General features: G+C 46.7%; 1 protein-coding gene across 1 annotated transcript in view; it reads right to left on the bottom strand.

The window, feature by feature from the left end:
* LYPD6 (LY6/PLAUR domain containing 6) overlaps positions 1 to 17,042 on the bottom strand; it is a 30,930-nt gene that overhangs the window by 7,906 nt on the left and 5,982 nt on the right. Inside the window, exon 2 of the mRNA XM_066190438.1 lies at positions 2,071 to 2,225. Coding sequence (XP_066046535.1) covers positions 2,071 to 2,182 — 112 coding nt within the window. The 5' untranslated portion in view covers positions 2,183 to 2,225. The remainder of the gene's footprint in view (positions 1 to 2,070; positions 2,226 to 17,042) is intronic.

The following is a 17,042-nucleotide window of genomic DNA, read 5'->3' as shown; positions in this document are numbered from 1 at the left end:
AAGTTTTCCTGTGGGTGTCAGCAGGTTGGTTCCGATTTGTAAAACCCTCTTCCCCCAGAGCAGGAAAAGCACATTTAGGTCCCTGTGGACTGGTTCCAGCTGTGTTTTCCCAGCCAAAGTGGCCAGCGCTGACTTCAAAGGGAGTTAATGGGAGCCGGGAATGCTCGTTCCCTTGGAATCGGAGCTCACATCCAACTTTATCAGCGCTGATAACAAAATATCAGGTGGGTTTGAACACTCTGGGAATCGCCCCAGCAAAGGAAAGAGCTGCTCCTGTTGAAGGCAGGCTCGAGGCCCCGCAGGGAACTAAAACCACCTTGCTGAACCTCCAGCTCTGAACAGCAGCTCTGTCCTGATTTATCTCACCAAACGAGGGCTAATTCCTTAATTGCTCTCCTGGCAGCACTTCTGGGACGCTTTCAACCCGTCCTCGAGGTGCTGCCACCTTCCCAGAGGCCAAACGGTGGCCAGGTCGCATTTATCAGTAAATGGAACCTCTACAGCCCCAAGGGCCACGTCTTCACCCTTCCCTCATCATCATCACCTCCTCCCCTTGCTCTGGGCCGGATCCCCTTTGGGAATGAGGGGTGAGGATTTCATGGCTTGTTTCCTTTCAGCTTTTAAGGAATGAAAAAAAAATCACCCAGCTACAACTCCGGTGAGGCTGGGACAGCACAATGATTAAATGAATCACTCTCACTCTGACAGGTCACAGCTATGACATAAAGCAGCAGTTTCAGCCTGCTTGCGCAGAACATAAAAGTTTCAGCTGATGGAGCAGGGAGATGAGGCAGGGACAGCTCCACAGGCATCCTGTTCTCAGGGAATTCTGTAAATCTGAGCCCGATCAAGTGGACAGACAGGCGAGGGAAGGTGTAAAGGTGCGCAATTCCATCGCTCCAGGAGTTCCTGGAGTCAAGGCTGGAGCTGTCAGTGCCTGTAGCGCCAGGGTGATCTTTCAACCCTTTTGGTCCAGTTCTACACAGAACCACGGAATGGTTTGGGTCGGGAGGGACCTTACAGCTCACGTTGGGACACCTCCCACAAAAACTTGGCTTTTCTTTTTTCTTCCACATCATCTGGGCCCTGTGAGAGCGGCGACTGCACAAACCACGTCCCTCCCAACCCAAACCATTCCATGATTCCACGTAAATCCAGGTTAAAGGCAGGGCCAGAAGCGAACAAACACAGCTGTGGTTCAAGAAGTGGGGAAAAACAAAGGAAACATGTGACGAGGTGAAATGTGGTAGAGAAACACAGAAAACATCCCAGTGACCTCCGAGGACTGTGTGTCCTGGGGTCACTTGGTGATGTTTGTATCCCCAATAGTCTGTTCTGTCTGTGCTGGATATTGAGTTCTGTGCCGCTAAGACTCATCCTGGGAGTGAGGCAGGGAGAAGAAGAAGTGCAGAGTTTGTTTTGGAGAAACTGCTCCACATTCTGCTCCTGGACTGTGTTTGTCTGAAGCACAGACAGACAGCAGGACAGAGATCTCCTGTGCTTTTATTCAGCCTGGCCTAGCTGAGGCAGACAAGCTCCCTGGGCTGTTCCTTTTATATTTCTTGGGACTGTTTAACCCTGTCCTGGACTGAAAAACCCAGAGGAGCATCGGGAGCTCACACCTGTGGCCCACCAGGGCCTGGACCTCGGCATTTGCCAGCACCAGAAAAACTAATTAGAGACTGAGCGAGCTGAGCCACACCCACAAGGACTTTCTGAATCTGCCATCTCACTTCGGAACAATGAGAAGTTTTATTGTTTCATATTATTCATTCGTTTTGCTTGTGGGCACTTTCTTTGTTAAATAATTTTTTTTTTTTACGCTTTTCTCCAAGGAAGTTCTTTTCCCAGACCGATCAGGGGAGGGGCCGTTTGGGTTTGCTCTCCAGAGGAACCCCATTGGGAGCTTCCCTCCCAAATTCGCCCTGAACCACGACACCGTGGAAACGATGACGGGAAGCGGCTTTTGGGTTGGGCTCCGGCGAGAATTCGAGTGCAAATCCATCAGCTCAAGGCTCAGGAGATAAGCGACATTCCCCGCGTCCCTGTCCCGGGGTGGGGGTCACTTACTGGAGGGGTGGAGGTAGACGATGTCCTTGGCGGTGAAGTCGCGGCCGCGCGCGGCCGGAGCGCGGCCGGACAGCAGCAGCAGCAGCAGGAACAGCCCCGGCGGCCAGGCCATGGCCCGGCCAGCAGCTGCTCATGTGGCGGCCAACAACCCCCACCTGGGCAGAGACACAGAATTCCAGAGTTATCCAGGCTGGAAAACACCTCCGAGATCACCCAGTGCGGGAGCATTTTATGTATTTTAGTTCCTCTGGTGGTTTTAATTCATTTCTGAGCACCCCTGGGCCTGTGTGGATGGGGCCCAGAGGGATTTGGATCCCGACAGGACGGTGACTCCACCATCACCCTGGGCAGCCGTTCCCGTGCCCAATCCCTCTTTCCGTGAGGAAATGGCAGAGAGCAGGGATGAGCAGAGCAAACCCACAAGGACCTGGCCACCACCTCGTCCCCACGACCCAACCTCGGATCCTTCCCCTCCTCTGGTTATTTTGGCATCAACAGCCCTGGAAAAGGCTTGGCCAAAGGATCTCCCTGGATTTCCAGAGCGGTGGGAAGCTGGCTGGTCCCACGGGAGGTTGGGGATTCTGCTGGCACCACATCTCCACCTTCCTCCTGACTCTTCCTCACTGGCTGGGCCACTTCCCCTCAATCCTATGAGGTTCCTACTGATTTCCCCTTGGAAAAGCCTCCATCTCAGAGCTGCAAACAAAGTGACCGTTGGATTTTCCTCATCCATGCTCCAAAGGGATTTATTCCCTTTATCATGCCATTAATAAATAATAATTTTTCCAGTGTCTCTGATTGAACTAATTTAAGCAGAACCAATTAACCACTGGGGCCAATACGTCATTAAACACACAGGTCAGACTATCATAAACCCTTAAAAATCATGAAAATGCCTCAAAAATCGAACAGGACAGGAAAATCCTGCGGCTGCTGATCCAGGCGGGAGCCGACGGTTTCCTTTGGAATCCATCCAGAACACACAGGGTTGGGATGAGCTTTTTCCACCCCGATCAACCAAAAGTTCTGCAACATCCAGATAATTCCTAAGCAGCTCTGAATATGTGGTGGCTAATATCTAATAAATAAATTTTTTGTGGAATTTTGGGTTTTTTCAGGAAAAATATGACAGGGCTGGCGATGTCCCTTCCAAATGTTCGTCCCACAGCAGAAACCCACCCAGGACCAGCAGCACAAAGGTTGTCGTCGTCCCTGCTGTTATCTGCAAACAGGTTTTTTATTAAAACACAGTGAAATCCATAAAAACATATGAGGAAAAAAGATAACGCACAGCCCGGTGCTTTAAACTTTGTTGCTTTAACCTTCTGAAGAGGGAATTTTGGATTTACTCCATGGATCCCTGTCAGCCAGGGGAGAATGAAATCCTGATTAGAAGCAGACAGGAAGCAAAACAAAAGTCTCCCAACCACGTGGAAGATGAAAGAAATGGGTCCACGAGGGATCTGGAGGGAGAATTTGGAATTTGGGAATATTTTTTTTTTTATCCCAAACAACACCAGGAAGGTTTTACAAGTCCCGCTCTTCCTTTTAAGACATCAGCGGTTTGCAGTGAGACCGTCAGGAGCAAAAAAATGAGGATTTGATCCTGACCTACAGTACTAAAAAATGAGGATTCGCATCCCAAAAAGAGGAGCTCGTCACAGCTCGGCACCAACTCTCATCAGCAGCCTGTGACTAACAAATCATCAGCATGAGGGACAAACGCTCATGGAATCATCAAGGTTGGAAAACACCTCCAATACCATCAAATCCAACCGTCACGGCGATATTTTAAGTTGGAACACAGCAAGGCTGAAATAACGGCAGGAATTCCTCCCAACGAGGCAGGAATTTGCCGGCTTGGCTCATCAGAAGCACTAAACTCTTTTGTGGGTTGTTTTTTTTTTTGTTTTTTTTTTGCAGAGCTGATCAAAGCCTTCCAGTCGAGGACGTTGGTTTTCCCAGTGTCCCTTTTGTGGGACACTCACCCAGCCCCTCTCCAAATCCCGCGTGGCAGCGCTCAGCCATCAGTTTGGGAAAGTTGGAGCTGCCTGAAAAGGGTGTCAGGAACCCTCCAGCTGCTCCCTCAAAATATTCACATCCTTCCTCTGGTAATTGCAAAGGCCTTAACTGCCAGCTCCTAATGAGCTGCGAGAAACCGTGGAGGAGCGGAGAGAATTTGCTCCCCCACCTCCGTTTTCCGTTTGGAACAGGTTTAATTACAGGCAAAGAATTACAATTTTGAAATCCTCCGGGTCAGAAGATTGGCCAGAGCAAGGCAAGCAGGGTCAAAAATTTTAAACTGTGGAATTTAGGGAAGTCCTCAGTGAGCAAACAGCTGCCAGCATTATTGCCACCCTTTGTCACCATGAGCACACTCCACCTGCTCGTTCCATACACACAGGTAGGGTAAAAACCAGGAATTCCTGCAACCATGGAAATACCCAGTGCCAGAAACCCAAATATTTAATATCCCGTTAATATCTCCAGTATGAACACGGGGTACACATATTTCTGTCTTTCAAGGGGGGGAAAATACTCGGTGATGTTTAAGGTTATGATGGTATTTCACTGAGAGTGGAGTGGCGAAAAATATTTTGAATTAAAGTAATATTAAGTACTTAAGAACTCAATATCCAATATTCACATATTAAATGTTCAATTAATTAATTGCATGTTAATTATATGTTAATTCAGTGTTCAGCACGCTCATTTTCTCTGGTGTCGCAGTCACACATAAAAATGAAATGTAAGGAAGGAGGTATAAATATAGATAAATAGATATGGACGTACTATCTTAAAACCTGCAGATATTTGATAAAAAAATTCGGTTTGGTCCCCAAAATCCTACAAAATCCTAATTTTCTGCAATGGTGGATTCTCTTCAGGAATCCTATAAGCCCTAAGAAGCTTCACCAAGGGGGTAAAGGGTTTTTCATTCACTCCCAAGCCCCTTTTAGTGCTGGACTTTCAGCCAAAACGGCCAAACTTGGCACAAAACTTTTATTTTCAAGAATTTTTGGCGGTGTGTCGGCTACTCCAGGGCTAAACCTGTGCTGGCAGAGCAAACACAAGGCACGGGCAGATATTTTTTTCCCCTCTGACTTCCGTCGGCTCCTGGCACGGAGCCTGATGCCTTGGGAAGGCTGAGCTGGAACAGAGACTGGACAGAGCTGGAGAATAAAGTAGATATTTACTAAAAGGCCTTTAAGGTGCACCTTGGGCAGCACAGGGCCTGGCCAGGGCTACACCCAAGGTGGACCCAAAATGGTCAAAAAATGGACAACGGTCACGAGGCCTCACACTTTTATAAGTTTTGGTCCATTTGCACATTGAGGTTTAATTGTCTAATTACAGCTTCAGGCTGTGAGGTCCCATCCTTCCTGTCCCTCCCTCCAGCCCACCCTTGTTTGTGCTGTTGGGGCTGAGAGTTGTCCTTGGTGTGCAGCAGGAGAAGGATTTGTTTTGTGTCCCTGCTGTGTGCAGAGCCCAGTGACACTGTGAGCTCAGAGCTGCACCCCTGGGCAGCACAGGAGAACATGAAAGCTGAAACTGAAGGCATCATTTCCCCCCATTAAAGGACTGACAAAGCTTTTTCCTTGTCGAGTCTCTACTCTTAAATAGCTATTAATAACAAGTATTCAATAACTGATAAGAACCTAACAATAGTAAACAACTAACAATAATAAAAACCCAAAAATAACAAACATCTAACAACAGCTAATTATCTAATGGCAAATAAATATCTAACGCTAGGTAAAAGTAGTGAAACTGAAAGCTAAAACTCAAGGCATCAAGGTGATGCCTTCAGTTTGATCTCCCATGGATTTGGGGTTCTGCGCTGCCCAGGGGGGCAGCTCTGAGCTCGCAGTCAGCGTCACTGGGCTCTGCACACAGCAGGGACACAAAACAAATCCTTCTCCTGCTGCACACCAGGGACAACTCTCAGCCCCAAAAGCACAAACAGGGGTGGACAGGAGAAGAGAGAAATTAAACCCCAATGTGCGAATGGATCAAAACTTATAAAAGTGTGAGGCCTCGTGACCGTTTGTCCATTTTGTGACCATTCTGTGACCATTTTGGGTCCGCCTTGGGTGTAGCCCTGGCCAGGCTCTTGTCCTGCCCAAGGTGGGTCTTTAAGGCTTTGCCACAAATATCTACTTTATTCTCTGGCTCTGTTCCAGCTCAGCCCTCCCAAGGCATCAAATCCAAGCGCTCATCCCCACCTCATGGAAGCTGAAATTCCGTGGCCCGCTCGGAATCCGCTGCCGGGGCCACAGTCACAGGGCATTTAGATCATGCGGTGTGTTTGTGAAAGGGCAGGGGAGCTGACACAGAAATCCCCGTTAACTCAATCTGCCCAGCTCCGGAGGCGGGAAGGGCCGTTCCCGTTCCCGCCCCACAGCGGGATTACTCCGGCCTGCCCTTTGCCCCTCCAGGGTGGAAATGAAGCGCTGGAGGCCCCCAGCAGCAGCCCGGCCGCCCGTTTGTCAGGTCGCATTAAGGACGGGACGTCTCGGCCTCGTTGGCACCAGCAATGGGGACAATGGAAGGTCCCAATGCTCCTCCCGGGAAGGGCCGGATATCAGAGCTCTGGTTTTAAGGGAGAAGTGTTGATGGAGGGGACAGTTATTTTTAAGGATGGCTTTGTCCCTTCTGTCCTCCTCAAGCTCAGCTGGCTGACCGTGACCAAACCCATGAGCTGGGCCGGCTGCAAGTTTGCAGGGAAAACACCATTCCAGGAGGAAAAAAACAAAGGAGGGTAGAAAGGGAGTCAGACACCAAATCTTCCCATACACACACTCAGCCAAAGCCAGGCAGGAAGGAATTCCTGATTCATGGATGTTTCTCTGGTTCTCCTCATGCAAGTATGGCACAGGTGGTGGTGTTCAGGGCCCGTGGGAGATGGAGCATTTCCCTGCTCTCCCTAAACTTCCAAAGCAGTGGGAAGTTGCCTGGGTGGTGAGAGGATGATGATTCTCCCTCACAGGAGGTTGATGATTCTCTGACACCTCATCTCAACCTTCCTCCTCCATCTCCTCCTCCTTGTCCGGGCCACACCTCCATGTTCCTACAAGGTTCCAACCGATTTCACCCTGACATTTCCTCTTATCCCTCCCCTTTGGAAGGGCCTCCACCTCAGAGCTCCCCAAATCAACTCTTCCTTGAGTGAAATAAGCCATCCAAAGCCAGGAAAAGTTCCCTCTCAGCAGGCAGGAGACTTTCTGAGCCCTCAAGCAGCGATCACAGCATGGGCAGGCAGCGCCATCTGTGAGAAACCGCCGCGGGCTCGGCACGAGCCGCCCGCGCCCGCGAATTCCGCTGTGCAGGGTCAGCTGGGCCAGCCTTCCACTGCCTTGGGATGATTATTCCTCAGTGGGAAACGAAGCCGTGGGAACTCGGAGCAGCCTGGCGAGGCTGGAAGAGCTGTTGCTGTAGGCAGAGCCTTCTCTCCAGGAATTCCGCCTCACGCACCTCCCCAGTGTGACTTCCCCAAACAACTCCGCGGATTTTCCTCCTGCCTTTCTTCCGGGTCACACAAAGCTACAGGTTTGGATTTTCCGTGGCTGAATTTACAATATTTGGATTAGTTTTCATCTCCCTCCAGCTTCCAAACCCAAGCCCGGCTCTCTGCCTGTATCATCGCTGTCCAAGGACAAATCGGAACGGCGATGGAACGTTTTCCATCTGGCAGCCGTGCCAGATCCCAGGCGACAATCCCAAGGACTATTTGCAACTTCTCCAGCTCTAATTGCCTTTTTCCCCTTTCTCCTTTATCCTGCTCAACCTTTTTGTGTCTATTCCATTCATTTCTTTCGGTTCCAACCACACACGTCAAAAGGTTATGAAAAAACCCTGGAATTCTTATGAATTGTCTCCAAATCCAGCTTTTTTTCCAGGGGCCCTTTTGGGGATTTTCTTGGCAGTTTCACCCCAGGAATGGTGAAGTGTGTGTCCCCCATCTCCATAAAATGGGATGTAGCAAAGCTCTTGCATCCAAGGAACCTCTCGGAGCTCTTGCAGAAGGGGTTCCCTGCTTCTCCTCAATTACAGCGAGCAAGAGTAATTAAACAATCAAACACAATTAGTGCACTAATTACTCCCAGGAACGTGGCCCATCTAATCGCCTTGCTGCTAATTACAAAGCCTGGAGTTCATTGAGCTAAAAGCCCCGGACCTGAGGAAGTGAAGGGGGGGACAATATGTTCCCTCTGACGCCGCCTTCCCTCGGATGCGATTTAATCTTTCCCAGGATGTGATTCCAAGGTTGTTTTACAGCCAGCGCTTGGCTTCTATTTTCAACCTGAATCCCTCGTATTTTCAGTCCCACCAGCGAAACTTTTCTTAGCTCCTTCCATCTTTTAACAACTTGGGGTAAAATGTCACTTCTCAGGGTAGTTAGGCTTCAAGAAAAGACAGGGATGGAATAAATATATTTTACTGGAATATCTAAGACACTTAATATTTGGCATTAAGGACACGGGGGAAAAAAAGAGAATTTAAAATTCACCCAGGCCACAATGTAAGAAAATATAATTTCTGCAAATTAATTGTCAAGCTGAGCAGGCGAAATATTCCAAGTCAGACATAATTCATTCCCATTTTACTCCGTGCACGTGGTGCAGGAACACCACTTTTCCTTCTTTTAAATTACGTGGAATATTCAAACCTGTGACCATGAACACCTCTGAATCAGCAGGAAAATGGACATGGATGATCCAACAAACCATTTCAAGACCTATTCCTGGGTTTTTGCACGGCTTGCAATAGAGGCAGCGAGGGCAGAAAGTCCAGGGGGATGTGGGAGATCAGGATTTTGCTCAGTTTGGGCATTTTGGGAGCCCCTCAGCACACAGACTGACCTCAGTGCATGGAGAGTCCCCAGACAGCCCGGCTCCACACAGACAGGATAAGGAAACCAGGCGTGAGCACTGAAATCCTGGGATTTTCCCGCTAATAAGAAGCAAAACCCCCAGTTGCTGAATTCCAGTGACCAAAGGGAGGAGAGCAGCTAAATTATTCCCTAAATAAACATTTGAGTTCACTGGGGCAGCTGAAAGGGCTCCTCTTCCCAAGGCAGGGATGAGGTTTTTGTGGTTCACATGGGGCCTTCCTGCTCCTTATGAAACTCTTGTGGCAAAAGAAGGAATGGGAACACCCAGGGAAGGAATTTCAGGACAGGGAGACTGTGACTGCTGGTCCAGGGTTGGTGACAGCACTGGAAGGGGACAGGGTGGTGATGTTCTCCTGGGGACAAGCAAAGTGAAGTCTCTAGGAACAGAGTCTATGCACGAAATTAAATTTTGCTCCATGTGGAAACAGCGATTGGGATCATCCTGGACCATCTTTCCTACTCAAACCGAGCAAAAGCATCCCAGTTACTGAGAAAAAGGGAAAGAATATTATAGCGTGAGCAAATAAAATGCAGCCAAAACAACGCCAAAGAAACAAGGGAAATAAAAAAAAAAAAACCCCCACAATGTATTCCATGTTCATGACAAGAGCTGGAAAATGATCTAAGCTGCAACCAAGACATGAAACCCGTCAAGAAAACACTTTTCTAGTCCGTGTTCCAGCTTGGCAGGTACATAGGAACAGCATTTTTAACAGAATGGGATGAGGTTTTAAGGTTAGATTTTCATGATGTCAAGAAAATTTGGAGCAGGAGGATCCTCAGTATTTTTAAAGGATCAAAGGAACAGCCGCCGAGCCCAAGGTCATCCTGGGTAAACTCCTCGAGCATTTTGTTTGTGCTACAGCAACAAATACTTCAAGTAGTAAAAAAATCTCAAGGGAGAGTCTTTGGGATGATGGGGAAAATAGGTCTCCAAACAATCCCATAGGACAGGATTCTGGCTCTGGCTGTGAGACTGTTACAGGGAATAATTGGGGGGAGAGCAAAGCAGAGCACCAGAGCTCCGAACCCTCCTGATTACAAAAATGAGTTCTACCCAATTAACCAAGCGTGCTCGGGCCAAATTAAACCCCAGCTTAGTGACATCTCCCAGATCTAATTGGTGAAAAGGGCACCTCCAAAAGATTCCTTTTTTTTTCCCCCCGCGATTCCGCATTCAGTGTCTCTGCGCCAAAAGTATTGATAAGAAACTCTGATTAGGGGTTGACGGGGGGGACATGAAAGAGGGAGTCTGTCCCTCCTGCGCCAAACTGTGCTTTAATAAAGCCAGGCATCAATCTGCACCATTGTGTCGCTGCTCTCCCGATGCCTCTCCGGCGGGATTTGTGACAGTTCCTCTGGGACATCACCTCGCACATTTGCCATGCTAGATTAGGCACCGAGCCGCCGCCGCGCCGCGTCCGCCCGCAACCAGCTTTGTGCCAACGTCACCTCAAAGCAAATGAGGCTTTGTTGTGAGCAACCCGGCCAAAATTTCAGCCTTCTCCCCTCTGAGGAGTGTTTTGACCCGTCACTGATTGCGCCGTTATTATCCCTCGCCGCTCCGCAATCACGGGATATTAATGAATCCCGGTTTTCCCCGATTCCCGCTGGAACGCCGTGGTTTTTCCCCCAAATAATTTAATACGCCCGTAGCATTTAACGAACACCATGTGTCATTTTTCCAGCCCTGGATGAGGCTTCCTTCCCCTGACAGTTGGCCCGGAGTTCATCCCATTTTTTTTCTTTCCTGGCCCGCACGTGAATTCCCTTTGGCACAAGGCACCAAAAACCCAAGGAAGCCACAAAAGGAGAGGACGCTTGGGAGGACAACACCTCTGCTTCCCACAGTTCCAAAGAGCACATCTCAAACCAGGCTGGATGGAGAAGACGCCACGGCAACCCTCAGGGAAATAATTTTGGGAGTTGGGAATGGCTTGGCCAGTCCCAACTGTGCAATTCCGACATCTCCATAAAAATCTAACGAGCAACGACCCGAGCCTCGTACAAGGATCCTTTAGATAAGTACCTCGTTCTCGTTTTTATCTCCATAAATTAGCTCATGGTTGTGGGAACTCAAATTTATCTGAGTCAGTTTCTACATCAAAATAAATAAGAGTTTCGTGTTCTATTTTATTATTTCTGCTGCCACCCTTTGCTCCGTAAGGACTGTAACAGATTTTGTCGTAAATCTCCTTGCAGAAATTGCCATAATTAGTTAAATTTAAAGAGCAAAATTTCATCTGGTTTTGTATTTTCTAACCTGTGTCACCAAATTCCAAATATTTTCCTCCAAAAGTTTTACTCAAAATTATCCCACTCCGGTTTTAACGTGTATTTTATTTGGTATGAATTAGAAAAGCTACATATCATTAAATAACATGAAATAAACTCAAATGACAAGTGGCCAATTAATGTATTTTCAGCTGTCTGGTTAATCCATGGAGCAAACAAATCCTTGATTCACGAAGATTTTCAATAATTTTTTTCCAGAAAAACAAAACCCAGCAGAACCCAAAACAAACCCTCCGCTCCACAAGAATTTCCAGTGTTATTTGAATTCCAAGGCCAATTTATTGCCACTTTTCCTCCCAGAAAAAGACGTTAATTTCCTTTATCTTTTGCAACTTGATGATGAAAAAAAAAAAAGGCTAATTAGGAGAAAACTCATCCCCAGCACGATGGGAAGCTGTAAAACCCCATCCTCATTTTAGCCACCGCTCCCAGGATGGTTTCAAACTTCCAACACCACAACGAGGGGTCTCAGTGGATATTCCTGAGATGGAAATTTTGGATTTATCCCTTATAAAAAAAACATTTATGTGTTTTTTTTATCATATGAATGTCCTGGAAAGCTGAGCAGTGTAGGTGCCTTCCCACAGAAAATTCTTTAGCCTCGTGCAGGAAGTCGCTCCTTTTCCTTGATGTCGTTACAATTTACAGATGGACAAAATGCTCTGAATAACTGAATTAATTTTAATTTTAATCCGTTTTTTCTGAAGCTAAAAATGAACAATTTTGCTGTTCCAAGTTTAGCTTGGAGGAAACTATTTACAAATGGCATTAACTGTGGAAAATTCTAGGAATAAAGCAGGGACATTGCACTCCCTCAGCCCCCATTTCCTCGTATATTTAATTTTTCATTCCATTTTCACACAAGTCCTCTACCCTCCCTGCGTTTCACTTGTAGATAAACACCGCCAATCCATTTCAACGTGCATTTATCACATAATGAAAAGTGTAGGGCAACAACACGATATTATAACGAAAAGTCCTGTTATATTCCTCAGTTTAACAGGAAAACATTCCCGTCATCCAGAACTGTCTGCCAGCAGCTCAGAAAGCTGAGGCACAGGGGTTTTTTTTAGCAAGAGTAAATAATTATTATTTAATACTAATTTATCATTTATTATTAAGATAAAATTATTGATTTATTATTTATTGATTTCATTCCTTATTTTTTATTATTTAATTATTGTTTTCTGTATTATTATTAATTTAATTATTATTTAATCAATAAAATAAGCTCCTCAACAGTTCTGCCAGCAGAGAACCAGGCTCTCACCCTCCTGGATTTCACCCCAAAACAAACCTTATAATTTTTAAGCAATGTCAGAAAAGGATTTTTTGTTGTTGTTATTTTTTTTTTCTGTTATTTTGGTGGTTTTCAGGGATTTTTTTTTGTGGTTGTTTATTTCTTTTCATCCAATTGCCGCTTCAGCCCACCAGAAATAATTCCCTGGAGCTCATGGATTATTTGCTGTGTTTATTCAGGGTTAAGTGCAAGTAACAGCAATGCCCAAGGTTAGAAAATGTGATTTTTTCTGAAACTAGAGTGCCTGGGTAGTGGGAATTTTTCCTAAATAACAATAAGCAGAATATTTCTGGTTTGTGGCAGAAATAATTCTGGCATGAATAAAAATGGGCTCAGATGAAAAGGGGCAGGAAAATAATTGAGGATCTTCCTGGAACGCTCGTGAGGTAAATCCTGAGGGTCATGGGGCCATCACCCAGTGCCCATGAGAATGGAAAACCCTGGTTTGGGTAATAGAAAAATTAAAAATGAAAATCAACATCAAAATCGGGGGAGTGAAGACCAATAAACACAGCCAGGACTAAGGGCTGGACATTGCCAGGGGTCAGCTGGGAAAGGGAACAGGAGCTGAGGTGAGAAGGGAATGGGATGTCTGGGATGGGGACAAACCCAAGAGCTTTGAACAATTTTTGTGGAATTTCAGACTGGTTTGGGTTGGAAAGAACCTTAAAGCTCATCCCATCCCACCCCTGCCATGGCAGGGACACCTTCCACTATCCCAGGCTGCTCCAATCTGGCCTTGGACACTTCCAGGGCTCCAGGGGCAGCCACAGCAAATCTGGGAATTCCTTCCCAAAATCCCATCCAGCCCTGCCCTCTGGCAGTGGAAATCCATTCCCTGTGTCCTGTCCCTCCATCCTTTGTCCAGATTCCCTCTCCTGTTCTCCTTTGGGCCCCGGAAGCCCCATATCTCTTCCCACCTCACCCCATAACCAAATGAGGGGAACAGAAGCTTTTTGTGGCACATCAATTAAAACCGAACCCCTCCTTGGTGTTAATTAAACTTCAAACCTCTCCTCATCTCCTCTTGCTGGATGCAAATGTCTCATCCCCTTGGCATTACAAAGTCCACTTTCCCAAGGTTTTTTTTTTGTTTGGAATATCACCAGGGATTCAGGAGTCTGCCAGCTCAGAGATGATATCTCCACACGAAGAATCCCTCAAAACTGTGCTCCGACTCATCTGCCTCAAGCACTCACCCCCAGAACATGCTCAAAGCACAAGAGCTCCCCAAAATGTGCCCCCCTGATTTCACCACGGCTTCATTTTCCCTCAGGGGTCACCGGGAATTCCACAGGCCACGATGCACAACTTTGGTTGTGTCACCACTGACATTTCCCGTGTGGTTTGCTGATTTTACATCTGAGCTCCATTCTCATCCTAATTCCTCCAAAATTCGTGGAGGAATCCCTGTCTGAACGCTGAAAATACACAGATTTTTCAGCTGCTGATTTCTCACAAATTGACCTTTTCTGCCAGGAACTTCCATGCCGACAGTAACAAATACCACCGTCAATAACGACCCTCCGAGGGCACCTCTTCCCGCTTTTTCCTGGGAGAAAAACACTTCCACATTTTACCACAAGAGAACGTTTATGACAAAATAAAAACCCTTTAAATCTGAAATATTTGAAACAAATATTTGTGGTTCGCTTTCCAACTCAAGCACTTGGCTGACACGGTTATATTTTATTAATGTTGATACTTTTTTAGCTCCCTAATAATTGGGAAGCCACTTCCAGAAGGGTGAAGGAACTTTGGGAATCCCAAAGGATTGCCCCTGGATCATCACAGCCTGTGCAAGACAGAGCAGAGAGCACAACCTGGTCAGGCCAGAACATTCCAGAAAATTTAAAAAAAAATTAAATGAAATCAGCCTAGATTAAAGTAGGATGGAAATTTGCTCCCTAAACCCAACAGACTTAACTAGAAAATGGGCTGGAAGTTCAAAAATCCCACTGGTCCAAAGGATACATGGGAACAGGTGCGATCAAAGGAATTCCAAATTACTTTCTGTGCCCCTATTTTAATTAATTTTTGTTTTATACTTCACTGGGACCTCATGAAAAAATCAAACAGGTCAAGATTCCTTTAGGGAATGATGGCCTTTCCAAGGATATTGTAGATAAAAAAAATAGATTACTTGAAAATATCAATGAGCAGGATCACCAACAAACAGAGTCTTTGGCACTCAAATGCTGATTTAATTACCACGATGTCTAATTATGCAAATACCTCAAACTAATAAGGGAAGAAAGATATTTAGAAAAAGAAATATTCTTTTTGTTCTTTCTGGAAGTTCCAAGCTCTGAGCATTTTCAGCCAGCTCGGGAGTGAGGTCGGCACTGGTCATAATTGGAAATGAAGGCCTGGAGTTGGCAGGTGCTGGTTGCAATGATTATATATGAAAATATTAGAATTTTTTGTTATATCTAAGCACATATTATTATAATTATCCTATATTTTAATATCATAATTCATATTATAATATAAAGATCGGAGGATTATGGAATGTTTGGGTTGGAAGGGACTTAAAATTCATCCCATCCCATGGGCAGGGACACTTCCCACCATCCCAGGCTGCTCCAAACTCCATCCAAGCTGGCCTTGGGCACTTCCAGGGATCCAGGGGCAGCCACAGCTTTTGGCTTTAAACTGAGAGAGAGCAGGATTAGATGGGATATTGGGAAAAAAACCTCCCCTGCGAGGGTGGTGAGACCCTGGCTTGGGCTGCCCAGTGGAACTCAGGAAGGTTTCCTGATATATTTCAAAATAAATGACTCCGAAACCACGTGGAAACCAAAAATTCCCAGGATGAGGCAATTCAGGTGCTCTGTTTTCCTTCAAATCAGCAGGAAAGCTCCCCCTGGCCTCAAATCCCAGCCCCACGGGGACACACTGGGCCCTGAGTGGGGAGAGGAACATCCTCCTGCAAAGGCTGAGTGGGAGCAGCTCCCACAGGACACAGACCCTGCAAAAAGCCTGGAATCCCCCCCCAAAAACTGGCCCCTCCTACCCGTAAACTCATAGCTGAGGCCACAGCTCTGAGCACCACAATTCCGAAATTAATTTAATTTGGGCTCCCGAGCGCTGGAGCCCAACCGGAGCAGCCCCAACTCCTTTGTCACCCAGGTCCCTCGTTTTCTTCATAAAAACCCTTCGCAAATGAAAAAAGTGATTTTTAAAACACACTTTTCTGTAGAGGACAGGGCACCAAAGAGCTCCAGAGCAGCAGGATGAGGTGAGCAGGACCAAGCCAGGGGCCAGGATCTCTCTGAGCTCCAGCGGTGGGAGAAGCGCCAGGAATTAATCCGGGAGCAGTTTCCCACCTCTGCTCAGGTGCCCGCTCTTTCTTTTGTTTACCAGAATCACCTGACCAAAAGCATTGCTCCAGGCCAAAATGTCAGAGAAATAAATAAAAAAATATAACAAATAGAGGTTTGAACAGTTTGGTTTTGCACTTTGAATCCAGGCGTTCTCCCCTATTATTAACAGATAAGCAGGAAAGGTCTCGTCCCTCCACAGGGAAATTGTTTCTTCCACACCAGCACACTTTAAATCCTAAAATTTTGCCCAGCCTGGCCATGAAAGTTGTTTGCCTCAGAATAGAAAATGATCCATGATTTAAGTCTTTCCTTTATAGCTTTTTTTTTTTTAATAAATAATTACTTTACAATATCAAAAATAAAATCATAAGAATGAAATAAAATTTCAAGGCCAAGTTGGACGGGGTTTGGAGCAACCCGGGATGGTGGGAGGTGCCTGTGGCTGCGGCTGGAATGGGATGGGCTTTAGGATCCCTTCCTCAATTTATGGAAGGCAGCACATTCATGGCTAAAATTCCCTGGTAAATCAGCAGATCCCAGCCCAGCTGGAGGCACCACTCTGGGCCATCAGGTGGATTTTCAGCCCCAACAGCCACAGAGGGGGCAGAGCAAAACCCAGAACTTCCCCACCCTGGGCTTGCTCATCCTCTGGAATTCTGATCACAACTCAGAAAAATTCATTTTTCATCTCGAAGCGGAAGGGGAGAAAATTAAAAAACGTGCTGTACAACCTCGTCCTGTTATGACAGACTCGCAGATATTTCACATTTTTCATTTATTATCAGGGGCTGGTTGGTGGAGCTCCAAGCCACGCTCTGTGCCAGAGATATGAGGTCATGGAGCTGAAGTTCTGACTCCCTGCCAGAGATATTAAAAGAAGCCAAAATGAGCTTCCTGTGCAAAACTGGGAACAAAAGAACGTTTTTCCAAGGCTGCCCTGAGGGTTCAGAGGAACCTCCACGTCCAGCTCCGGGCACAGCTCCCATCTTATCACATCCATCAGCTCCTGCAGGCACGGAGCAGAAACCAGGGTGGGCTCTTGTGGGATGATGTGTCTGTGCTTAAATCAGAGACGCTCAGAGATCCTGGCAGAAGCTCCCAGCTCAGACATTCCCAACGAGGAGCTCGCTCCCCAAACCTGGAGCACACGGGATGG

The sequence above is a fragment of the Chamaea fasciata genome, unplaced genomic scaffold (assembly GCF_029207755.1).
Source record: "Chamaea fasciata isolate MVZ Bird 193981 ecotype frontalis unplaced genomic scaffold, bChaFas1.0.hap1 SCAF_8, whole genome shotgun sequence".
NCBI classification, from domain to species: Eukaryota; Metazoa; Chordata; class Aves; order Passeriformes; family Sylviidae; genus Chamaea; species Chamaea fasciata.
This window is presented reverse-complemented; position numbering and strand designations above follow the sequence as displayed.